This window comes from Mastigoproctus giganteus, chromosome 9, assembly GCF_048544385.1.
Source record: "Mastigoproctus giganteus isolate SK-2022 chromosome 9, ASM4854438v1, whole genome shotgun sequence".
Taxonomy (NCBI): Eukaryota; Metazoa; Arthropoda; class Arachnida; order Uropygi; family Thelyphonidae; genus Mastigoproctus; species Mastigoproctus giganteus.
In genome coordinates this window covers 168,859,756-168,884,924 of record NC_143583.1, presented here as the reverse complement: position 1 = coordinate 168,884,924, position 25,169 = coordinate 168,859,756, and the positions used below count along the sequence as shown (strand labels likewise).

Here is a 25,169-nt window from a genome sequence, read left to right as displayed (position 1 = left end):
GGCCATGTGAGCCAGTGCATTGTCTGACAGAAGACTTTTGGTTAACATTCCGCACCTTTTCACCTTCAAAGCATTATGTAACTTTTTCAAAAGATTTCTGTAGTATTCTCCGGTAAGTGTGGAACCACAAGGTAGGTAATCTGTCAGGATAACCCCTTTTCTGTTTCAAAACACAGACATTGCTTTCTTCGCAGGTGGAGTGGAGTGGTCTTTGCTTTTTTGGGGAGGAAGTGTGCTTATACTGCTTTGACATGTCTTTAGTCTCTGGATCATACTGGTACACCCAGCATTTGTCACCAACTGATTAAAAAAGTTCTCAGCATCCACAAATCCAACCGTTGGTGAGAACATTGCTGATGCCTTTTCAAAAGCAATATCAAATGCAATCTTGGAACCCATCATGCAGAGACCTTAGACATGTGCAGATGGTCATGTAAGATGCTGTGGGCAGACCCATAACTAATTCCCACTGCATTTGCAATGAAATGAATTGTTACACGTCTGTCACTCAGCACCAGTTGCTCACTCTCTGCAACCATTTCACTGTCTGTGGATGTTGATGGCCTTCCTTCTCTTGACTTGTCAAAGACACTTGTACGACCACACTGGAACAACCTTTTCCACTTTTTTAGAGTGTCGTAGGATGGACAATTCTGCCCATACACAGCTTTTGTTTCTTCATCAATTTCCTGAGCTTCCTTGCCCTGCAAATGCAGGAATTTGATCACTGCTAGATACTCCACTTTGTCAACCGTAGCAACCTTCCTCAGATTCCAGGCTCCACCTCTGGTGTACGATCACCTATAGGAATGAAATTTCACATGTTAGTTATTGAATATGTTGACAACTTATATTAAAAATGGCATCTTCCTACTGATGTTTTATCTAGGTCAGGGTATGAACTTTTTGATATCCTCTCGTATGATATCAAAATTATTTTTTGCATCATCCAGTTCCTTTGTGACCACATCATAGTATCCAATTAAATTGGTCAGACAAGATTTCCCCCTTAACAAACCCATGCTGTGTGTGTGTGTGTGAATTATTACTGCAGTCTTGTCTAGATAATCCTGCAATGCTTCTTTAACCAGTGACTCCATTATTTTCCCCTGGAACATAAGTTAAACTAACAGATCTGTAATTACTCTTCTCACCCTTTGATCCCCCCCTCTTTGTGAATTGGGGATACATTTGCACATCTCCAGTCCATGGGGACCTCCCCTGAATCTAAGGCTGCTCACATGATTATGGCTAAGGTTTGCTTACTAACTTTGCCGCCTCCTTTAATATAAATGGATAGATCCCACCACCCTAGGTGCCTTTCTTATTTAGCTATACAAGTTTGGCTTCAACAGTTTCTCCTCCACTTTGCTCTCGGTTATTACAAAATAATTTAGTTCCCTGTTAGTGTTTAATTAATAAGCTTCTGTCCTCCACTTCCCTACCTAATTAATTCTTCACGTGTAAATGTAGATGCAAAATACTTGTTCAGTTTGTCAGCTATCTGAGGAGGATCATCTTGCATTCGAATCAAGAAGACAAATCTGATTCATCTACTTCCTTCTAGAGGTTATATAAGTTAAGAAGTCTTTGTTGTTTTTCTTTGCATCCTTTGCCAAAGATTTCTTGTAATCTGCCTTCGCTTGCCTAACCTCCTTTGTGATTTGATTACAGATTAGCTTATATCTACCATAGGCTTCTGTGTCGCCTGATAATTTATATGCATCCCATGCATTTTTCTTTTCAGCCACGAGTGTCATTAGTTCATGTATTGTATTATTCTGCATACATAACTCTATGTATGATGTTAGAAGATAATATGCAGAAGTATAATGTACTTTCAGAAGCAACATTCATATGTCATGTTATAATTGTATTTGATATGCTGCTTGACAAGACTGTTATTTGATATGCTGCTGGACAAGACTATAATGACAAAAAGGGGGGAAAAATATCGAAGATGAAATTTACACTTAACTTTAACTAAAAAAAGGACTTTGCTCATGTGAATGTTGCAAAAAATATGATTGATACTCACAGATAAAGAGTTAAGTTTTGTTTTGAGTTTTTTGCTAGTATCTTTATTAATAATTTCATTAAGATGGAGTGCTACTACAAAGCTGAAGAAATAAGACACAGAATTCACACTAATACTGTCATAGAAACATGCAGTTTCAAGCCTAGAAAAGAGAAACAAAAACCAGTAAGCATGCTTAAAAGCACAAATGTCACATGTCAATCTTGCTGGTATCACTCCTCTCTTGCACAAAGGTGTGCTCTGAGTTTCAAAATTTAATGAGCAATAAGGTAAAGTTTAATGAGCAATAAAATTTAATGAGCAATAAGGTAAAGAGGAGGTAGTGAAAGGCAGCACTGTGGATATTTATGCCTGCAGAACTTGTTTGATGCAACTTGTAGAAATGCAATTATTTGTAAACTGGCTGTACTGTAATGTCGAAAGCTCTATGATGTTAGTGATATCAGGATTATGTCCAGGAGATGACAGCAGGAAACAAACAGCTGATTTCTTGAAAGAGATGATATCTGAGACCCCTAGGTGAGGTGGAGTGGTGAGGAGGAGTATGGCTCTTGGAAGCTATAGGTTGGATATTAGGGGAGACATTGGTCCTTATCAGATTTTAAAATATTAACACAAGTAATATATTTTTTAAATAGGACACCTTTTTTTTTTTTTTTTAGTGAAATTGTTGAGCAAAGAATGTATCAGAAATTATTCATTTCTATGGCAAAATTGAGACTTCTCATTCAAAATTGCTATACCCTGGAAATTGCTTGCAGGTTGGGCCTGACTGCAGCAGTGGAATACTCTGCCAGACTTGGCGCATCATTGCCTTAGTCACCCATACACCATAAAAACCAAACCAAATCTGCCAGACTTGGGAGATCTGTAAAGTTGAGTATCTTTTTTATGTGTTTATTTTTTGTTTTAATTGTAGAGAAATAGTATCTTCCTGTTTGGGCAATGTAAAATTGGTTGCAGAACATGGAAGCATGTTATCTTGCTGTAGCACAACTTATAACACAACAAAGGCGATCTCAAGGAAGAGTTTGTGTGACTCTGGAAAATATCCAGAGTCTTGCAGAAAGAAGGTTTTGATCAGGGCTTTTTTTGTCAAATGTAACAATTGTAACTTCTGGAACACTAAGGAAGTCTTCCCCTCGGAAAGAGAGTGGGGAGGGGGTTCTGGAGTCCTCCTCTAGAAAATTCTTTTAAAAATATGGCCCCAAATGATATCACATTTTTGAATTTGGTAGGCTTTTACAAAGTCTTAAACAGTTAGTGTGAATTATTTTTTTCCTGAGATCTCAATAAAAAAATTATTTTATCATTTTGGCTGCTTGTTATTTTTTACTGTTTGCCTTGTACTCTTCTTTGTTGCAGTGTGTTTAATAAAGTCACCTTTTTCTTTATTTGATGCTTTAATAATATATTTAACACAATAAACAGTGTGCGATCTCATTTCTCAGTGATGCTTTTAAAAACATGGCGTCATAAGCACTAATTTGACATCTTGAATTACAAAGTATAGTAAATTGGAAAAAAACTAATTAATGTTGTATTTGTTAATGAAAAAATTGATTTTTTTTTTTTTTAAATATGTAGATGGGATGGGGCGACCCTGGTATATATGGACATCCTATAAAGGACACCCCCAATATTGATAAAATGGCTCATGAAGGAATGCTGTTCACTGACTTTTATACTGCCAATCCACTATGTTCTCCTTGTAAGTATATTAAGTAGTAACTTTTTTTTAAACTGTTTCTTATGTGGAATAGTTTCTTAGTACAAGTAAATTTTTAATTAACTCTTAATTAATAGTTATAACTTTATATGAGGTGTGATCAAAACTTTTGGGGACTGACTGTGTACCTCGAAAATATGGCATCACAGGAAGTTGCAACTTGTCACAACATATTCGGTGACTCATCTTGATTTAGTAATGTACGAATTTTATTATTTTTTTATGAAAAACCCCAAACATGATAGATATTAGAACCTATAGTACTTAGTACCATGTATGGGCTGAAGGTTGAGAAGATGAAAGAAGAAAGTTGTTGACATTAGACTTGAACTTCTGTACATTGTAATTTTCAGGAAATATGTATGTTGGACAGACAACTTGTTTAGTCGAGACCCATTAATTAGTGGGTCTCAACTTCATAGGTTGTCTGTCCAACTTGTCTAATAAAGTTTTGAGACTTTAGGATTTCCACAATTTTTTACACTTATGTCATGTCTCGAAATACATATGAAGGAAGGTTGTTCCAGAAAACGGAAGTTCAATGAATAAATGAGGAAGAAAAGTTAGTTCTGTGAGTTTGAAGTTGGACAGTAAAAGGATATTGACTGGTTGCGACATGTGTTCAGAGTTCTTTGGAAGAGATAGCAGGAATTATAGAAGCCAATTCAGAAGAACAGTGCCCATGGAAGTATCTATAGAAATGCATGCAGCAGAAACAGAACATCTATGAGACAGAGTGGAAAGACTCTGTTAGTGATGAGTCATTAATTAACCTAAATGCCCTCTTTTGAATGGAATCCTGAAGCCTGAGAGAGGTTTTGGGGGGGCACCGCCTCAGATGTGGGAACAGGATTCCATGGTAGGGTGGATTTGCGATTTGTACAGAGTAAACAGCTGTTTGGAAAAAAAGTAATGCTGTGAGTAAAAGAGAAAATCCAGTTTTTTTTAGATGCAGAAGAAGCAATATTTGTAATGTACATATGCCGAGAGGGGAGGGGGTCATGGTAATCTCCAATAAGATATATGATCTTGCCTAAAAATCAGAGTGTCATTGAAGATAAGCACAGGAGAATTCTTTTTGCAAGATATAAGACAAGACTGAGTTTTAGGCTTGAAATCAACTAAGTTATCTTTGCCCCACTGGACAATTAGCTGAAGATCAGTATTTAAGGAATTAGTAGTGGATATTCGAGAAGTTGGAGGTGTGTGTGTGTGTGTGTGTGTGTGTGTGTGTGTGTGTGTGTGTGTGTGTGTGTGTGTGTGTGTGTGTGAGTGTGTGTGTGTGTGGTGCAAGGTTTCTCAAACTGGAAGGTGGAATGCAATGTGCTATCTTCAGCAAAACTATGGATAGGATTTCCAGTCAATGGAAGAAGGTCATTAATATATAAGAGGAAAAGAGTGGGAGAAGAAACTGACCTTGGGGAACACCAGCATTAATGGAGAATTATGAGAGAAAACTGGATACCCAATAACAGGTGGCAAACCATAAGATGGAAGCTTATTTAGAAGGCCTTTATGCCAAACACAATCAAAAGCCTTTGAAATGTCAAGAGCAACAGTTCGAGTTTCACCAAACTTTTCGATTGAATTTATACACAGATGGATAACATAAGCCAGAATATCATCAGGATTGATGCTGACAGAATCCGTATTGGCAATCGTTGATCAGATGGAAGGTTTCTAGATAGTTTAAGAGTTGGTAGTTAAGTGATTTCTCCATTACTTTAGAAAGAGTAGAAATAAGTGTAATGGAATGATAATTGGATGGGAGGGATTTGTCACCCTTTTTAGGAACTGGCTGGATGTCAGCAAATTTCCAAGCAGAAGGGAAAACACCTTTGGAATAAGAAAGTGAAAACATGTGACAGAACAGGAGTAAGTTCCCGAGCACAGGTTTAAAGAACAAGTGGAGAAATACCATCAGGACCTGGAGCTTTCTTAGCATTAGCATTAGTAGAGGCATTTGATGCAAGAAAGCAAGCTTATGCAGCATCAGCCAAAAAAAAAAAAAAAAACCCACTTCCACTTCACCCCTCTTGTTCGTTCAAAATACCTGTCCAGCTGAGCCTTAAACTTATTTAGGCTATCAACCTCCACGACAAGGGATGGAAGTGTGTTCCACCAACCAACCACCCGCTGGCTAAAGGCAAATTTCCGCACGTCTATCCTACATCTTTCTTTCCTCAATTTGAATTTATGCCCTCTCAGGTGATAATTCTGAGCTAGAGGAAGAATCCCATCAGCATTGAGCATGCTCAAACCATTCAAGGCTTTATACACCTCTATCAGATCACCTCACTGGTGCCTAGTCTCCAGACACCGTAATTTGCAAAACTTAAACCTTTCTTCGTAAGAGCACCACTTTGTTCCATTCACTAATCTTGTTGCCCATCTCTGTACTCGTTCCAGCAGCTCTACATCCTTCTTGAAATGAGACCTGTATACAGTACTCTAGGTGTGGCCTGACCATTGCCTAATACAAGGGAATAATCACCTCCTTATCCCTGCTGGAAAAATTCCTGTATATCATTGACAATACTCCATGAGCTACTCTTGCAGCCCGTCTGCACTGTTCAGAGAACTTCATATCTGCCTGCACAACCACCCCCAAGTCCCTTTCATTCTCTACCACTGTCAGTGTAGTACCACAGAGTTGATACGTTGCTCTGGGGTTGCTGTTTCCCATGTGTAGTACTTTACATTTGTCAATGTTAAACTTCATTTGCCACCTCTCAGCCCATCTGCTCAACCTTTCCAGATCCTGTTGCAGCAGCATAGTGTCAGTAGTGTCCTTGACAACCCTGCCAACCTTTGTATCGTCTGCAAACTTGGACATTAAGCTTGATATACCATCATCAATATCATTTATAAATACAGAAAACAATAATGGACCCAACACTGAGCCCTGAGAGACTCCACTAATAACATTAGTCCACGATGAGCAGTGTCCATTGATTACCACTCTCTGTCTTCTCCCCCTCAACCACCCCTTTATCCATAGCAGCAATTTGCCCCCAATGTCACACTGCTCCAATTTGTGTAGCAGTCTTCCATGTGCAACAGTATCAAAAGCCTTTCTAAGATCAAAGTATATAATATCAAAGCTATTCCCTGCATCCAGTTCTTTTGTGACTGCATCATAGTATCCAATCAAATTGGTCAGGCAAGACTTCCCCTTAACAAAACCATGCTGTGTCCGAGCTATAACTGAAGTCTTGTCTAAATGATCCTGCAGTGCTTCTTTAACCGGTGCCTCCATTAATTTTCCTGGAACAGAAGTTAAACTCACAGGTCTATAATTACTTGTGTCAGCCTTTGATCCTCCTTTGTGAATTTGGGTCTCATTTGCACATTTCCAGTCTATGGGTACCTCCCCTGAGTCCAAGGAAGCTCTCATAATTATGGCTAATGGTTTGCTTACTTCCTTTGCTGCCTCCTTTAATATAACTGGATAGATCCCATCCACCCCGGGTGCCTTTCTTGTGTTTATCTTCAACAATTTCTCCTCCACTTTACTCCCAGTTATTTCAAGATTCTGTAGCTTACTGCTAGAGTTGAATACACCTCTGGCATTCCCCTCGCTGAATAACTCCTCATGTGTGAATGTCAATGCAAAATATTCATTTAGTTTGTTAGCTACCTGAGCAGGATCATCAACAGTTGACCCATCAATATCAAGTGGACCAATCTGATTCATCCCCTTCCTTCTAGAGTTTACATAAGTAAAGAACTCTTTGCTGTTTTTCTTTGCATCCCTTGCCAAGGATTTCTCGTATTCTGCCTTCGCCTGCCTAACCTCCTTTGTAACACGGTTGCATATCAACTTGTATCTATCATAGGCTTCTGTGTCGTGTGTTAATTTGTAAGTATCCCATGCATTTTTCTTCTCTGCCCTATGCAGTATGGCACAACCTTAGTATGAAGATTGTTAAAAATCTATCTAACATCCTTTTGACGGAAGGCCACAAGAGGAATGAATGGAGTGTACTGGGAATGGTGGGAGGTGGTTTACCAAGATCATCAATATGAGTTAGAAGATAAATAGGATGCTAGCAGGTCAGCTTTATCCTTGGCTGAAGTGGCAATAGAACCATTAAGTTTTGTCAGAGGTAGGAACAGAGATGGGCAAAAGTTGCAGCCAATAGCTTTGGCAAGAGACCAGAATGCTTGACTACTATTTGGACAAGAGGCATGTTTTCCACTTTTAGCCTTTTCGAAATCTATTTTGGACTGACTAATAACAATAGTTGCAAGCTTTGGTATAGACAGAAAATGAACCTGGAGATTTAGATACAAGCCAAGTATGATATAAAACATTCTTCTCTTGAACAGTCTTATCATATTTATTGGAAAACCAAGGTTTAGAGCGGAGCAATATGGCCTTAGTTGCTAATGCTCCTAAAAACCAAAAACAACAATAAACAACAACCAAGGTTTTGAGAAAGGACGAGATTTTAAGGTGGAACATGGAATAAAGGATTTTAACTCTACAGAAATAATTTCACTGACACTATCTGAGCAAACGTTGACATCAGAAGATTTGAAACAGTGATCCGACCAAGGAAAAGAAATCTTGTTGGTCATCCCATTTTGCATTCTTTCAGCCAAACAACACGGGGTTGAGAATGGCCACGAGAGAAAATCTCTGTTGGACAAGAGACATCATGAAGTTGTGACCTGAGGTGTGTAGAGGACCATTTTCCTTGACTGTGTAGTTAGAAGGGTTGTTTGTGAGAAAAAGATCAAGCTTGTTGGCTGCATTGTTAGGATTGTCTGGTATTCTGGTAGGTAAATGAACAGTCTGTGAGAGGTCATTAGTAATTGCAAAATCTTTGGCATCTCAAACAGCTGGGTCTGTGTGATTAGAAAATGGAAACCAGCTGGAGTTGTGAACATTAAAATTAGGAAAGTTGGACTGTAGAAAGTCAAGTTTCAAAGAGAGTAAGTCAGAGTTCCAAGTGATTAGTGGAGTTTTGGAGAATGATAGAGGCGACAGATCAATTTGACAGAATGTGGTAGAGAGATTTTAAGCCAGAGAAGATCAGAAAGAGGTGATTCGAAACTACTAAGTCTCTGACAGGGAATATTAGAGCAGGCATATGTACAAGTACCATCTTTGACCCGCAGACATATGTACAAGAACCACTTCTGAGGCCTCTGTAGCTGAGTGGTCAGGAGTGAGAGTGCAGTAATTGACTGCTAATACAGCCAACCTGCACTGGACCAGCATAGCAGATTATGGTCCATTTCTCTCAACATGAATCGTGAGGAGGCTTCCATCCTGCAGTGGGTTGATAATGGCTGCAGTTTACCTTTTTTTTTTCTTCTACCACCTTTGAAGTGAAAGGAATCATACAGCAAATAACTCAGACAACTGAGTGAGCAGTGGTTGAATCAGTCGATAATTGAGATTCTGTTAGAAAAAGTACATGGGGTTTGGCAGGCTGTAAGTGGAACATGAATTGTTGAGGAGGCCACAGTGGGTTGTAATGGCTACAGTTTACTTTTTTTTTTTTTAAGTGGAAATCGACATCACTGAGATTAGAACTGAGACCACGTATATTTGTGAAATGAACAAGCAAGCATTTGGGAGGTTTAGATCTCTTGGCAGATAAGTTTGTTGTATTATTTTGACAATTAATGGTGTATTCAGAAGTAACTATATAATATCGGTGTAGATACACCATAGACAACTCTTAAAGGAAAAACTACGTTAGTAGTGTAAAGGGCATCATTTCATCTGTATCTCATATTGTGCTTATCTTTCACAACAAGTTACCATGTATTGCACTACCTTGAATAAGTAACGCTTCATTAATAGAGAAGACTATTGTTACTTATTCTCGGTGGGCACTACTACCCAGACTGCACCGTTTCAAGGCTTGCTGGCCTTTCATCAATTCAGAAGTAAGAAAATGTGGTGAGCACATGCTGTATGAAGTAATGAAATTTTTGCATATGGCATACACATGGTAACAATATACCTTACTCCTTGATATAATGTGGCCTTGACAATGCTCCCCCGCATATGCACTACTCGGACTTTTTCCAGCTACTATCCAGCAGAGTAAAGGCAGTGAGATTATATGCTAGCTGATCTAGCAGTCTTCTAGAAAGTTACCAATAGGTTTAATCTGGTAGACTATCTAGGACAGGGGTTCTTAACCTGGTGCTCGCGAGCACCATTGTGCTCTTTTTTAAAAAAATAAATTTTGCTCATGACAGATCCTAAAATGGGTGCTTATGAACACCTTTGCTTAAGCTAAAAAATCTATATATAAATATTTGTATTTTAAAAAAGGTGCTTCCTGTTTCTCATCATTTTGCAATATTTTACAAAAATCCATGCCAATCTTTACTAGAAAATCCTTTCTTTTTTTAGTGATTGGAAGATATATTTTGCAACATTTTAATCTCAAAAACAGTCAAAGTTTGGCACTTTTTTGGTATTCTTAAAATTTTTTCTTATTAATTATTGTTAATTTGACATTTATTTAGTAAGAAAAATTTTTACAAAATACTTGGTTGAGAGTACGATCGTTTTTGCTGTAGTGTCACTACAGACCTCGTGTCTCATGCAATTCTCAGTTTCTAGTTTTAACAGGTTACAACAGGTTTATTCCGGGTTTCGCTCAGTTGTGATGCTACAATAAGTACTGCATATGTGTAGTGCTGACTTTAAAGGTGATGAAAGTGTTATAATAAGAAATCTTTTGATTTTGTGTGCAAATGCTCAAATGTATTTTCTTTTTAACAGATTTAACTAAAGTTACTAAACCATTTCAAAATGGATAAGTTTTGCAAAAGAAACCGAAACAAACATGATTAGGAAAAAATGATGCATGAACACTACCTTCGCAGTTATCTGATTTAGACTTACATTTTTCAGATCCAAAGAAACAAAAAAATGAAAAGTATGCATTTCAGTCCTCTTGGGAATATGATTATTTGGTAATAGATACTAGTAGTGGAACTGGTGTAATTTGATTATTATGTCAGGCGTGTTTGGCTGGCTATCGGAAGTCAAATTGTGAAAGATATTACCAAACATGCCATAGGAATTTTCAAGAAGATTTTCCCAAATTTAGTGATATTAGAAAAGCTAAACTTCAATAAAAAAAAAAAAAAAAGAAACTTGAAAGACTTGTAGTGGTCTTACCAGAAAAACAGAAAGCTACCTTGATTAGCTCTGCCAAAAATATTCCTTTGAGTAATGATACAGTTTCAAATCGAGTTCATAAAATGGCAGATGTAATATTCAGTGAATTATTAGGTAGAATTGAAAGTTGTTTTTTTTTTTTTCACTTGCACTTGATGAGTCAACTGACGCTTCGGGCATATCACGACTCATGCTTCATTCGTTTGATTCAACATGATGACAGCTGTGATGAAGATTTTTTGGCTATTTTGCTGCTTACTGGTCATACAACAGAAAAATGCACTTGCGCCAGCTAGTGTAGTCACCTGATTTTAGTGCTCGTCGTTTTCAGGTATATTTACTAACTTTTCCATAAAGTTTAACTTATGATTTAGTATGGTTGGATTCATCATTGTGAGCTGAACAAGAGGATACATCACTCAAATACTGGATTTACACAGGTAATATATTATTTGTATTTTAAGATGACAATAGGGAGTTCTCTGAGCTGGGCACATTAATTACCAACAACAAGAACTTTCAGGATATATCGCTGTCGGGATAAACCCCGTGGGATTCACCACGTGTAAATGCTGCCTACGTAGGTAGTCAGCTAAGAAGTAAGACGAGTGCTCCAAATAATCTTAAGACAATGCCGCAAGCAATAAAGGTCAAACAATGTACCACCCAACAGGTGGCACAATAATCTCTTAATCACTGAAAGTACTAGAAATGTGTAGAAAGCTTAAAAGTGCACTAAAGGTAGCAGAACAATTTCAGAACTATACAGAATTGCATATTAAGTCCACATTATGGATCAGCAAGAAATCATTCTGGGTCTATTAATATGTAAAATTTGTGGAAATAATGAAGAAATGATTATCAAATGCATTAAATGCTTCGGGTTGATATGTAATTCTTGTACCAAGATAAACCTTACTAAATTGCCCAAAGCTAAAAGACGCCTATTTATTTGCGGTCAATGTAAAGAAAATACGAAACAACTAGCTTCCTGTAAGGCGCCAGATGAAGCTCTCATTCAAGAACCACAAAATAAACACCCTGAAAATGCCGATACTCCCAAGAGTGACCACACATTAGAAATAGCTTCAAAAATGAATGAAGAAACAAATGAATCGCTGGATGATGATAACTTTACACAATTTCCTCTGAGCACTCAAGATTACTTAGATCTAGAGTCCTATCGGGCCTCTGACAATCAGGAAATCACTACCCGTTCTCTGAATAAAAGTACGCAAACTGAAAGTATAAACAATGCCAAGAGTAGTCATGCACTGCTAATGGTAAATACGGATTTTCAGAACACAAGAAAAGCCCCTGAACAACTCTCAGCAGCAATAGAAAGTATAGCTCTGAATCTGAAGAACGTTCAAGAAAATCTAGCGGTTTTGATCGACGAAAACCAAATACTTCAAGCACAAAATACAGAAATTTCTCAAGAGCTATTCACCCTCAAGCAATTCATCATGAATCTCCATTTATCAGAACATACAATGAGACCTGAAAGTACAGCATATGGCAAATACAAACAACGGGATAATGAATACCATGATTCAGACGCTATCTCAACAGAGACCCGACAACGGGTCACTGATAGCAGTGTCACACCAGAGCCAGAGATAGTACCAGTATCCACGTGTAGCAAACAGTTCCCAGTGATGATCTCAGTAACAAGTGGCCACATACCACAAGCTGAAGAATGTTTTGTCACCTTCGAACAGGAAAAAATCGATAAGCATCCACATAACAGTACAACCGTTTCCTCTCAGAGCTGCATCTCAATGCATAAAAACTCCTCATCTGAAATTCATACAGTAAAAAAAAAAGACAACAGAGCATACATTGAAAAAGGATACTCAGAAGATAAGGGGTGTAACACTTGCTGGTATTAATTCAGTAGGTACAGTCAATGAGGTTGTCGGCTGCTGCCTAAACGCGCCACAGCAAAAACAATCTTTTTGGCAGTCTTATGCCGACGTTACCGCTATCAGCCCAACTGGCGTCTGACCCAAAGATAGAGACAACCAAAACGGCACCCATCAAGAGAACCAATCTCTTAATCCCTAGGCGCCTCCGTAGCCAGGTGGGAAGGAGCAGCAGTGCGTAGCACATGCTTGATTAGACCGGGGTTCGAGCCCGTCACCACCAAATACAGAGGATGCGGAAAGGTCAGGAATGACCACCGCATATCCCAGAGCAATATGGCCTTAGTTGCTAATGCTCCTAAAAACCAAATAACTAACTAACTAACTCTCTTAATCCCAGCGCTGTATCGTATTTCCCTCCATCTCTAACAAACATTAATGAAAAGGGTATCATAAAACATCATCCGAAACCCAATCAATGAAAGACTTGCCCAGCATATAACTACAATATAACGGCTGTACTGACTCGGGACCAAATCTTTGTGTCAAGATTAAATCCAAAAACCACTACTCAGGCAATCACAGAAATGTATTGGAAGGAATACTCCATCAGAGTAGATGTTAGACAACTACGTACGCGACATGCATCTTATGCCTCTTTCATTGTCTCAAAGCCAGCTGACCCCAGCCAACCGCTAATAAGCTTGGACCCATGGCCACAAAATACTCTAATTAAACCTTTTGAAGACAGAAAAGCTAGCGTGCTCCAGAGGGGACATAATAATACTCAGGTATAGCAATTACAGAGTGTCCCATCCACACCCGCATCTGTAACTATCAGATGCTACATTCATAACATAAGAGGCATAACATAGGTACACTTCAATCTATTCTCCTTACTGCAGAGTATGATATTATTTGTTTAATGGAGACCTGGATGAACCACAATAGATGTATTGACACTCTTTGCCTCCCTTTGAACTATGCTGCTCAAGTTAATGGACGTGCCATTTGCCGCGGTGGTGGAGTTGCAATCATCTATAAAAATTCCTTTTCTCGACATAGGACCAACTCAAGTAGTTCCGAAAACTTTGAAGCCATCTCTGTAATCCTTGATCTCGATGAAATTAGAATACAGGTTTGCACTGTCTACCTCCCTCCAGAACATACCCTAGAGGTTAGAATGGAATTAGCGACCTGGATTACTACCAGTCTCCAACCCAACGTCCCTACTATTCTCGTAGGGGACTTCAACATGCCCCTGCCAAGGTACTCAACGGCTCGGTTTTCTCTGGAAAACATGTTACATATGCTCGACCTTCATCCTCTTCAAACTCCCCCAAGTCGCGGAAATCAGCAGCTTGACCTCATCTTTCACAACACACTTCATACAGAACTTATCGAACCAACCTTCTTCTTTAAATCAGATCATCAACCGTTAGATTGTGAATTTTATGCCCGTTCCGACCTCTCTAATACCTCGGTTGAAGGGTGTGGCCCACTGCATACGAGAAGAGTCTTTTCAAACAAATTCATTAAGCAAGAAATAATCCTCCATCGCCTCACTACGTATAAATGGAACCGTCTGTTAGTCAGGGCCTGAAGCCGCTTCCATCCTGGCTGAAGAATTATTTCAAATAGCTTGTGTTGGTGCGTCTAAGGAGATTCGGATCTCACATCGATCTAACTGGCGGTTTAACAACAATATGAAGGTTGTGCTTGTAAGAAAACAAAAAGCTTACAGAAAATGGCAAATAACCAGAACCGCTGAAGACTACATCGCTTACAAAAAAGAACGAGCCTGTTTCTTAAAGTGCAAACGCCAAGAGTACAACTTTGCAATTTCTAAAAAGCTTAAACAGTCTAAAGGAATCAATAACAACAAGAATACCAACTTCACCATGGATGAAACCTTATTTAGGGAATGGGCGAACAGTACCTTCGGAATCTCTCCAGATCTTAATTTAAAGTATAACTCTCTCGCACCAGACAATATCAGTTGGCTGGTAAATTACATGAATAACATGACTCCTTCCGGATCCAATCTTGATATCAGACCTCTACTAACAGAAATCACCATAACCAAAGAAAATGTAATTCAGGCATTAAATAGTCTCCCAAATAAATCCACTTCTGGCCCCGATATGTTCCCCCTCTTCATCATGAAAGTAAGCAGTCCATTCATCATCGAGGTCTTGCTACACATATTTAGAGAAACTCTACACACTGGAATTATCCCTGAAGTATGGAAACATTATATTGTAAAACCCGTGCCTAAAGTCAAACATCCGAAAGACAAGAAGGATTTTCGTCCCATCTCTATCAGCTGCAATTTACTAAAATTTTTCGAGAAGACTCTGCTGCCAATTCTTGTTATGAATTTTTTCCATAAAAGACCACCATATTTACACACTGTGATTCCAAAGAGATCAGCTGTGACTAATCTAATGGACACCCTATTTCGGATCCAATCGACTCTGAACGCCAAAGAACAGATTGATGTAGTATTTTTAGACATTAAATCTGCTTTCGATAATGTCTCAATCAATTCCTTGATGACAATACTTGAAAAGCATTTCAGAATACAGGGAGGCCTATTAAAAGTCATCATTGAGGTAATGCTCAAAACATCAAAGGCAGATATTGTTGGGATATCAGAGACGTGGTGCCACACAGATATAAGGAATGCAGAACTGGAATTTGGGGAGTACAATGTCTACAGAAAGGATAGACTGGATAGGAAGGGAGGAAGGGTTATGCTATTAGTTAAGAAATACATAAAATCCAAGGAAGTGAAGCCAGTGGACATCGCTGGACAGTGCAGTGTCGAGTCAGTTTGGTGTGACATAAGCATTGGGAGATCAAAATTGAGAGTAGGAGTGTGCTATAGGCTTAATGACTCTGATGAGTATAATAAGAAACTGTACAGGGAAATAGAGTGGGCCAGTAAATCAGAGAGTCTTATAATGGGAGATTTTAATTTCCCAGATATTGACTGGAATTTGGGGGCTGGTCACTCACACACTAACAAGGCTTTTGTGGATATATTGGATGATTGTTTTCTACATCAGCATGTTCGGGAGGCAACTAGAGGGAGGAATACTCTTGATTTGATTATCAGCAGTGATTCTTCATGCATTAAGAATCTGCAGATAAATGAACCACTAGGTGGCAGTGATCACAGTGTGCTGAAGTGGGATTTACTCAAAGAGGTAACTACCATTAGGGGTAAAGGGAAGGGTTATTGCTTTCGTAAAGGCGACTACGATGGACTGAGACAGTATTTAAATTCTGTACAGTGGGACCAACTGATGATGTTACCAACAGCAAATGCAAAATGGGAAGCATTCAAAGAACTTATCTTGGACGCTACTAGGCTTTACATACCAACCAAGAAATATTGTTCAAGATTTGGGCCTAAATGGATGTCAGATGAACTGATGAGGCATATGGCAGAGAAGAAACATGCATGGGATACATACAAATTAACTATAACTTCACAACTGAGATGGCTTGTTGTATTACCTGGGTACCTGCCCGCCCACTGATGACGAAGCCAAAAAGCTTCGAAACGATCGTCTGGGTGGTGGTACTGCTGAAAATAAATAACAGTAGTCTTCTCTACTAGAGAAGCGTTATTTATTTGAAGTAATTCAATAGTAGCTATCTTGTTGTGAAGGCAACCACATTATGAGATACATTTAAAACGATGCCTTCTACGCTACAATCGTAGCTCAAATATATGGGTTAACTATGGTGTATTTACACCGATATTATATAGTTAATTATCAAAACCCATAAGGATTATGCCTAGTGCATTTAATTTTCCAAATACATTACCACCACACCCTTCTGGCATCTCTCATAATGTGGATATAACTTCACAACTGAGATGGCTTGTTGTATTACCTGGGTACCTGCCCGCCCACTGATGAAGAAGCCAAAAAGCTTCGAAACGATCGTCTGGGTGGTGGTACTGGTGAAAATAAATAACAGTAGTCTTCTCTACTAGAGAAGCGTTATTTATTTGAAGTAATTCAATAGTAGCTATCTTGTTGTGAAGGCAACCACATTATGAGATACATTTAAAACGATGCCTTCTACGCTACAATCGTAGCTCAAATATATGGGTTAACTATGGTGTATTTACACCGATATTATATAGTTAATTATCAAAACCCATAAGGATTATGCCTAGTGCATTTAATTTTCCAAATACAAATTAACACATGACACAGAAGCCTATGATAGATACAAGTTGATCTGTAACCAAGTTACAAAGGACGTTAGGCAGGCGAAGGCAGATTACGAGAAATCTTTGGCAAGGGATGCAAAGAAAAACAGCAAAGAGTTCTTTACTTATGTAAACTCTAGAAGGAAGGGGATGAATCAGATTGGACCACTTGATATCTATAGGTCAACTGTTGATGATCCTGCTCAAGTAGCTAACAAACTAAATGAATATTTTGCATCGACATTCACACATGAGCAGTTATTTAGCGAGGGGAAAGCCAGAGGTGTATTCAACTCTAGCAGTAAGCTAGATAATCTTGTAATAACTGAGAGTAAAGTGGAGGAGAAATTGTTGAAGATAAACACAAGAAAGGCACCCCGGTGTGGATGGGATCTATCCAGTTATATTAAAGGAGGCAGCAGAGGAAGTAAGCAAACCCTTAGCCATAATTATGAGAGCTTCCTTGGACTCAGGGGAGGTACCCACAGACTGGAGATGTGCAAATGTGACTCCAATTCACAAAGGAGGATCAAAGGCCGACACAAGTAATTATAGACCTGTGAGTTTAACTTCTGTTCCAGGAAAATTAATGGAGGCACTAGTTAAAGAAGCACTGCAGGTCATTTAGACAAGACTTCAGTTATAGCTCGGACACAGCATGGTTTTGTTAAGGGGAAGTCTTGCCTAACCAATTTGGTTGGATACTATGATGCAGTCACAAAAGAACTGGATGCAGGGAATAGCTTTGATATTATATACTTGGATCTTAGAAAGGCTTTTGATACTGTTGCACATGGAAGACTGCTGCACAAATTGGAGCAGTGTGACATTGGAGGCAAATTGCTGCTGTGGATAAAGGGGTGGCTGAGGGGTAGAAGACAGGGAGTGGTAATCAATGGACACTGCTCGTCGTGCACTAATGTTATTAGTGGAGTCCCTCAGAGCTCAGTCCATTATTGTTTTCTGTATTCATAAATGATATTGATGATGGTATATCAAGCTTAATGTCGAAGTTTGCAGACAATACAGAGGTAGGCAGGGTTGTCAAGAACACTACTGACACTATGCTGCTGCAACAGGATCTGGAAAGGTTGAGCAGATGGGCTGAGAGGTGGCAAATGAAGTTTAACATTGACAAATGTAAAGTACTACACATGGGAAACAGCAACCCCAGAGCAATGTATCAACTCTGTGGTACTACACTGACAGTGGTAGAGAATGAAAGGGACCTGGGGGTGGTTGTGCAGGCAGATATGAAGTTCTCTGAGCAGTGCAGACAGGCTGCAAGAGTAGCTCATGGTGTATTGTCAATGATATATAGGAATTTTTCTAGCAGGGATAAGGAGGTGATTATTCGCTTGTATAAGGCAATGGTCAGACCGCACCTAGAGTACTGTATACAGGTCTGGAGGCCTCGTTTCAAGAAGGATGTAGAGCTGCTAGAACGAGTACAGAGAAGGGCAACAAGATTAGTGGACAGGTATTTTGAACGAACAGAGGGGTGAAGTGGTTTCTTTTTTTTTTTTTTTTTTTTTTTTGGCTGATGCTGCATAAGCTTGCTTTCTTGCATCAAATGCCTCTACTAATGCTAATGCTAATTTCCATTCTCAAACAAAGGCATTTGAGAGTAGAACAGAACCTTCCAATCGAACCATGTTGTCTACAGAGGAGTCCCCCAAGGTGGCATCCTATCCGCACTATTTTTTGCTGCCGCTTTGGACCCCTTCCTCTTTACCCATCCTGACTGCAGCTCTTACGCAGATGACATAAAACTCTTCATCTCGTCAAAACATGGTGACAAATCTGACGCAATCACCGCCCATGCCACTGCCCTAATAGAAGAACTTGACCATTATCTTGAGAATATTGGCCTATCCCTAAATCCGACCAAGTCAGCACAAATGTCTTTCACCAACTTGAAGAAGATGATGAAGATAGACATCTACATCAATGGTATTAGAATCCAAAAGGTTTCTCATCACACTGATCTAGGGCTCACCTGGGATGAAGGCCTGACCTTCCAACAGCACTTTGCCAACACTAAAGCAAAAACTCTGTCAGCAATGTGGGTGATAAGACAGGAACTTACTGGAGTAAACAACCAAAAACTTGCCACTCACTACATACAAACATGTCTTGTTCTGATTCCCATGTATGCCTCGATGATCTGGTCCTCTGCTTCCCTCACTAACATCAAAAAATTCATGGGTATTGAGTACTGGATTTTAAGGTGGTTGAACCGTATTAATGGCCACCCTTTCACCATCTCGAGATCAGTCATGTATGCTAACCTTGGTTGCACTCCTTGGAATCAGTTGTTCATTACAGGAAAGCTGCGTAATCTCTGTCAACTCCTCACTGATTGCTTTGACGCTCCAAATGTCCATAATCTTGTTGCAGGTCCTAGGCTTTCCCGCGTCCTTTGCAGTAGTTCATGGATTCCCCTAAGAAGCTTATTACAGAATTTAACTATGCTTAGCAGATGTTTTCCGTCTAACATCCTCCAAACGTACAAAACCCTGAAGATTGATCCCCACAAATTCTGTGATGAGAAAGCATACAGATCTAAGAAGATACAGGACATGTAACATCACATACAACTGTAGAAGTTTCCTGATTATCTCCTTCAGGATGGAATCTCCCATCAACTCTACTTTGCTGAAGAATTAATTTGTTTTAAATCATTGTATTTTGTATGTATATGTATTGGCTGTATATGCATATATTAGGATGCGTATGTGTTTATATGTCTCTACCTTTTGCTCGTGTCACTGTATATATATTTGTATCTGCTTTATTTGCTCACTTTAGATGTTATTTTGTTGGAATATAGAAACTAACGTTTATAATATTATATAGAAACTAATGTTTCTATAAAATAGAAATGATAATAATATGTGTAATTTATGTACGATTTTTATGTTTGCTCTCTAACTTATGATGTACAAATGTATATAGGCACCCTCCTAGCTGAAGGCTGTTCAGGGGTGAAGCCTATGTAATAAATTGAATAATAAATAAATATAACTGGAAAAAATGTATATGACACACTTATGAAATTCCTCACAATGCACAAAATTGATATGAGTAAACTTGTATCAATTGTTACTGATGAAGCACCTTCCATGATAGGTAAAAACAAAGGCCTTACTGCTTATCTTAATAGAGATGAAAGGATATCTAATTTTGTGCATCTGTTCTAATTCTGTTCCACCAACCAACCACCCGCTGGCTAAAGGCAAATTTCCGCACGTCTATCCTACATCTGTCTTTCCTCAATTTGAATTTATGCCCTCTCAGGTGATTTTTCTGAGCTAGAGGAAGAATCCCATCAGCATTGAGCATGCTTAAACCAGTCAAGGCTTTATACACCTCTATCAGATCACCTCGCTGGTGCCTAGTCTCCAGACACTGTAATTTGCAAAACTTAAGCCTTTCTTCGTAAGAGCACCCCTTTGTTCCATTCACTAATCTTGTTGCCCTTCTCTGTACTCGTTCCAGCAGCTCTACATCCTTCTTGAAATGAGGCCTCCAGACCTGTATACAGTACTCTAGGTGTGGCCTGACCATCACCTTATACAATGGAATAATCACCTCCTTATCCTTGCTGGAAAAATTCCTGTATATCATTGACAATACTCCATGAGCTACTCTTGCAGCCCGTCTGCACTGCTCAGAGAACTTCATATCTGCCTGCACAACCACCCCCAAGTCCCTTTCATTCTCTACCACTGTCAGTGTAGTACCACAGAGTTGATACGTTGCTCTGGGGTTGCTGTTTCCCATGTGTAGTACTTTACATTTGTCAATGTTAAACCTCATTTGCCACCTCTCAGCCCATCTGCTCAACCTTTCCAGATCCTGTTGCAGCAGCATAGTGTCAGTAGGGTCCTTGACAACCCTGCCAACCTTTGTATCGTCTGCAAACTTGGACATTAAGCCCGATATACCATCATCAATATCATTTATAAATACAGAAAACAATAATGGACCCAACACTGAGCCCTGAGGGACTCCACTAATAACATCAGTCCACGATGAGCAGTGTCCATTGATTACCACTCTCTATCTTCTCCCCCTCAACCACCCCTTTATCCATAGCAGCAATTTGCCTCCAATGTCACACTGCTCCAATTTGTGTAGCAGTCTTCCATGTGCAACAGTATCAAAAGCCTTTCTAAGATCCAAGTATATAATATCAAAGTTATTCCCTGCATCCAGTTCTTTTGTGACTGCATCATAGTATCCAATCAAGTTGGTCAGGCAAGGTCTTTGTTAAGGTCTTCCCCTTAACAAATCCATGCTGTGTCTGAGCTATAACTGAAGTCTTGTCTAAATGATCCTGCAGTGCTTCTTTAACCAGTGCCTCCATTAATTTTCCTGGAACAGAAGTTAAGCTCACAGGTCTATAATTACTTGTGTCAGCCTTTGATCCTCCTTTGTGAATTGGGGTCACATTTGCACATTTCCAGTCTATGGGTACCTCCCCTGAGTCCAAGGAAGCTCTCATAATTATGGCTAAGGGTTTGCTTACTTCCTTTGCTGCCTCCTTTAATATAACTGGATAGATCCCATCCACCCCGGGTGCCTTTCTTGTGTTTATCTTCAACAGTTTCTCCTCCACTTTACTCCCAGTTATTTCAAGATTCTGTAGCTTACTGCTAGAGTTGAATACACCTCTGGCATTCCCCTTCCTGAATAACTCCTCATGTGTGAATGTCGATGCAAAATATTCATTTAGTTTGTTAGCTACCTGAGCAGGATCATCAACAGTTGACCCATCAATATCAAGTGTACCAATCTGATTCATCCCCTTCCTTCTAGAGTTTACATAAGTAAAGAACTCTTTGCTGTTTTTCTTTGCATCCCTTGCCAAGGATTTCTCGTAATCTGCCTTCGCCTGCCTAACCTCCTTTGTAACTTGGTTGCATATCAACTTGTATCTATCATAGGCTTCTGTGTCATGTGTTAATTTGTATGTATCCCATACATTTTTCTTCTCTGCCATATGCCTCATTAGTTCATCTGACATCCATTTTGGCCTAAACCTTGAACAATATTTCTTAGTTGGTATGTAAAGCCTAGTATCTTCCAAGATAAGTTCTTTGAATGCTTCCCATTTTGAATTTGCTGTTGGTAACATCATCAGTTGGTCCCACTGTATAGAATTTAAATACTGTCTCAGTCCATCGTAGTCGCCTTTACGGAAGCAATAACCCTTCCCTTTACCCCTAATGGTAGTTACCTCTTTGAGTAAATCCCACTTCAGCACACTGTGATCACTGCCACCTAGTGGTTCATTTATCTGCAGATTCTTAATGCATGAAGAATCACTGCTGATAATCAAATCAAGAGTATTCCTCCCTCTAGTTGGCTCCCGAACATGCTGATGTAGAAAACAATCATCCAATAAATCCACAAAAGCCCTGCTAGTGTGTGAGTAACCAGCCCCCAAATTCCAGTCAATATCTGAGAAATTAAAATCTCCCATTATAAGACTCTCTGATTTACTGGCCCACTCTATTCCCCTGTACAGTTCCTTATTATACTCATCAGAGTCATTAGGCCTATAGCACACTCCTACTCTCAATTTTGATCTCCCAATGTTTATGTCACACCAAACTGACTCAACACTGCACTGTCCAGCGATGTCGACTGGCCTCACTTCCTTGGTTTTTATGTGTTTCTTAACTAATAGCATAACCCCTCCCCCCTTCCTATCCTGTCTATCCTTTCTGTAGACGTTGTACTCCCCAAATTGCAGTTCTGCATCCCTTATATCTGTGTGACACCACGTCTCTGATATCCCAACAATATCTGCCTTCGATGTTTTGAGCAATACCTCAAATTCATCAAATTTATTTACTAAACTCCTAGCATTGGTGTACACGCAAGTATACCTGCACCTGTTTCTATTCTTAGCTACTCTAACACAACCCATGTGTTTACTTGTGCCGCAATGGCTCCCAGCAGTCTCTGAAATACCATGCATCTTGTTTTTCAGGCTTCTGCTCATTCTAATAGAAGCAGTGCAAGAATCTCTTTCACCTCTGCCAGTGGCTACTGTCAATCTATTGGTCTTTGTCTCCCCCCACGCTAGCAGTTTTCTGACTCACCTAACACTGCCTCGATAGCATCAGCAAATATTCTTGCACCCTTTCTATTTAAGTGTATCCCATCCCTGTAGAAGCAATCTCTCCTGTTAACAAGTACAGTCCAGGCTGAAAAAAATTCTACCCCTTGAGCCTTGCACAATCTTTCCAGGGCCGAATTGATCGACAAGGCTCTCATCATATACTCCCTCCTATCGTGTCTGGGCAGAATTGCAGACACTTTCAAATTCAAGCCTAATTCTCGGCTTTTGTTCAACAGTGACCTGTACTTGTTAAGTAATTCTGCTGGTCTCCTACTCTTAATATTATTAGTGCCAACGTGTACAACTATATCACCTTTTGTGCCCTTAGTTTAGTTAATTCCATTCCTCATGTTTTATGTTATGTGTGCATTTCTGTATGTATGTACCTTTCTTGCTGAGGAAGGGGTTCGTTATCCCGAAATCATCTTCGTTGTATTAAAACTTATTAAATTTATTTTAGTTACTGCTTCCAATGGCTCTACTGTTTTTTCCTTCTTTTAAAAATATTTTTGGAAGGTCTTCAAGCACCGCATTCTGATCTTATTACCCATACAGAGGTTCGTTGGCTCAGTCATGGAAAGGAATTTGGGAGGTTCTTGAAGAAGTAAAAGCTATTTATAATAGAAAGCAATAAAGAAAACCTTTTTTAATGAAATTTTTACTGAAAAAAATTACACTTTCATTAATGGTTGACATCTTCAGTCAGTTAAATGAGTTAAATTTGAGGCTACAGGGAAAAGATAAATTTGTGATAGTTTTATACGAGGAGATTATTGCATTTGAGAAAAAAACTTGGTGTTTCAGAATCAAGTTTTAAAAGGAAATTTGCTTCATTTTCCTACTCTTAAAATATGTCTGGAGAAAGCTGCTGGGGAGTGGCCATCGTTTGTAATGAATGTAATCAAAGACCTTAGTGACCAATTCTAAGAAAGATTTGAATACTTGAAAGAGCACCTCCCAAAATTTGAATTAATGATAAATTACAGAAATTTTGAAATCATAACTTGGAACAAACTTTCAATCAAAATGAAATAGCAGCTGCTGAGTTAAAACTTGTTGATATGCAGTTGTCTTTAAGCTCTGAATTGTCTTTTTCAACGCAAAACTATTTTAAAATTCTGGGGTTCTTCCGACTGCAAAAAATTTCCTTTATTACAAAGAGAAGGTTTCAAAGTACTTTCTATGTTTGGATCAACATACATGTGTGAAAGAGGTTTTTCATTAATGAACAATATCAAAAACAAAAAAAGGACAAGATCATTGACATCACATTTGGAAGAAAATTTGCGATTATCTCTTCATAATGGAGAAATTAATTTCAAAAGGTTTGGCATCGTATCTTCAAAGTTAAGGTTCACACTGATAAGGTAATAAATATTAGTGCACAAAAATTTTCATTGAGAAATATAATTCTTGTATGCGTAATATGCTAAAAAGTTAATTAAAAATGCATTTTTAACTTTAAGCAAAAAAATTTATATTTTAATATATTGTGCTCACACGTATTGTAAGCTGCAGAATCTTGCTCCCTTAAACCATAAGGTTAAGAACTCCTGATCTAGGGGCTGGCCTGCAAATACCATTTTAGGGCTGTACCCATGAAATGGAAGAGATGGGAGGGTTCCCAGAGCTTTGCTCTGGAGACTAAATGTGGCTTCCACCACTTCAAGTCTCTAATAAGCAAAGTGGTGGCATTGCACCTGTTGATGAGAGTCATCTACCACCTAGTATTGCCTGATAACACAGAGGGGTGGCATTCCTTTGTGTGGCGTGGGCTCCATACCTGAACCCCTGCTTATGTTGGTTTGCACCTGGGTGGTTGCCTCCAGTATGCTGGTGCCTTATTTCAGGACTTGCACATGGGTTTTTTACTCAGGGTTACTAACAATCTCACCATCGTGAAGGTGCAAGCTGAGGATTTGGCTGTCACAAGCCCAACCAGACTTTGTCGAAATTAGGTTCACTTGACTTGAGTGTCAGCTGAACATCAGTTCCATCAGTATTTTAG

At 39.0% G+C, this 25,169-nt stretch overlaps 1 protein-coding gene across 3 annotated transcripts in view; it reads left to right on the top strand.

Annotated features, from left to right (window-relative positions):
• The window catches only part of LOC150080879 (N-acetylgalactosamine-6-sulfatase-like), a 241,365-nt gene that overhangs the window by 8,673 nt on the left and 207,523 nt on the right, over nucleotides 1-25,169 (top strand). For all 3 annotated transcript variants that reach the window (XM_090381786.1, XM_090381785.1, XM_090381784.1), the window contains exon 2: nucleotides 3,626-3,749. In XM_090381786.1, the coding sequence (XP_090237912.1) occupies nucleotides 3,626-3,749 (124 nt within the window). The remainder of the gene's footprint in view (nucleotides 1-3,625; nucleotides 3,750-25,169) is intronic.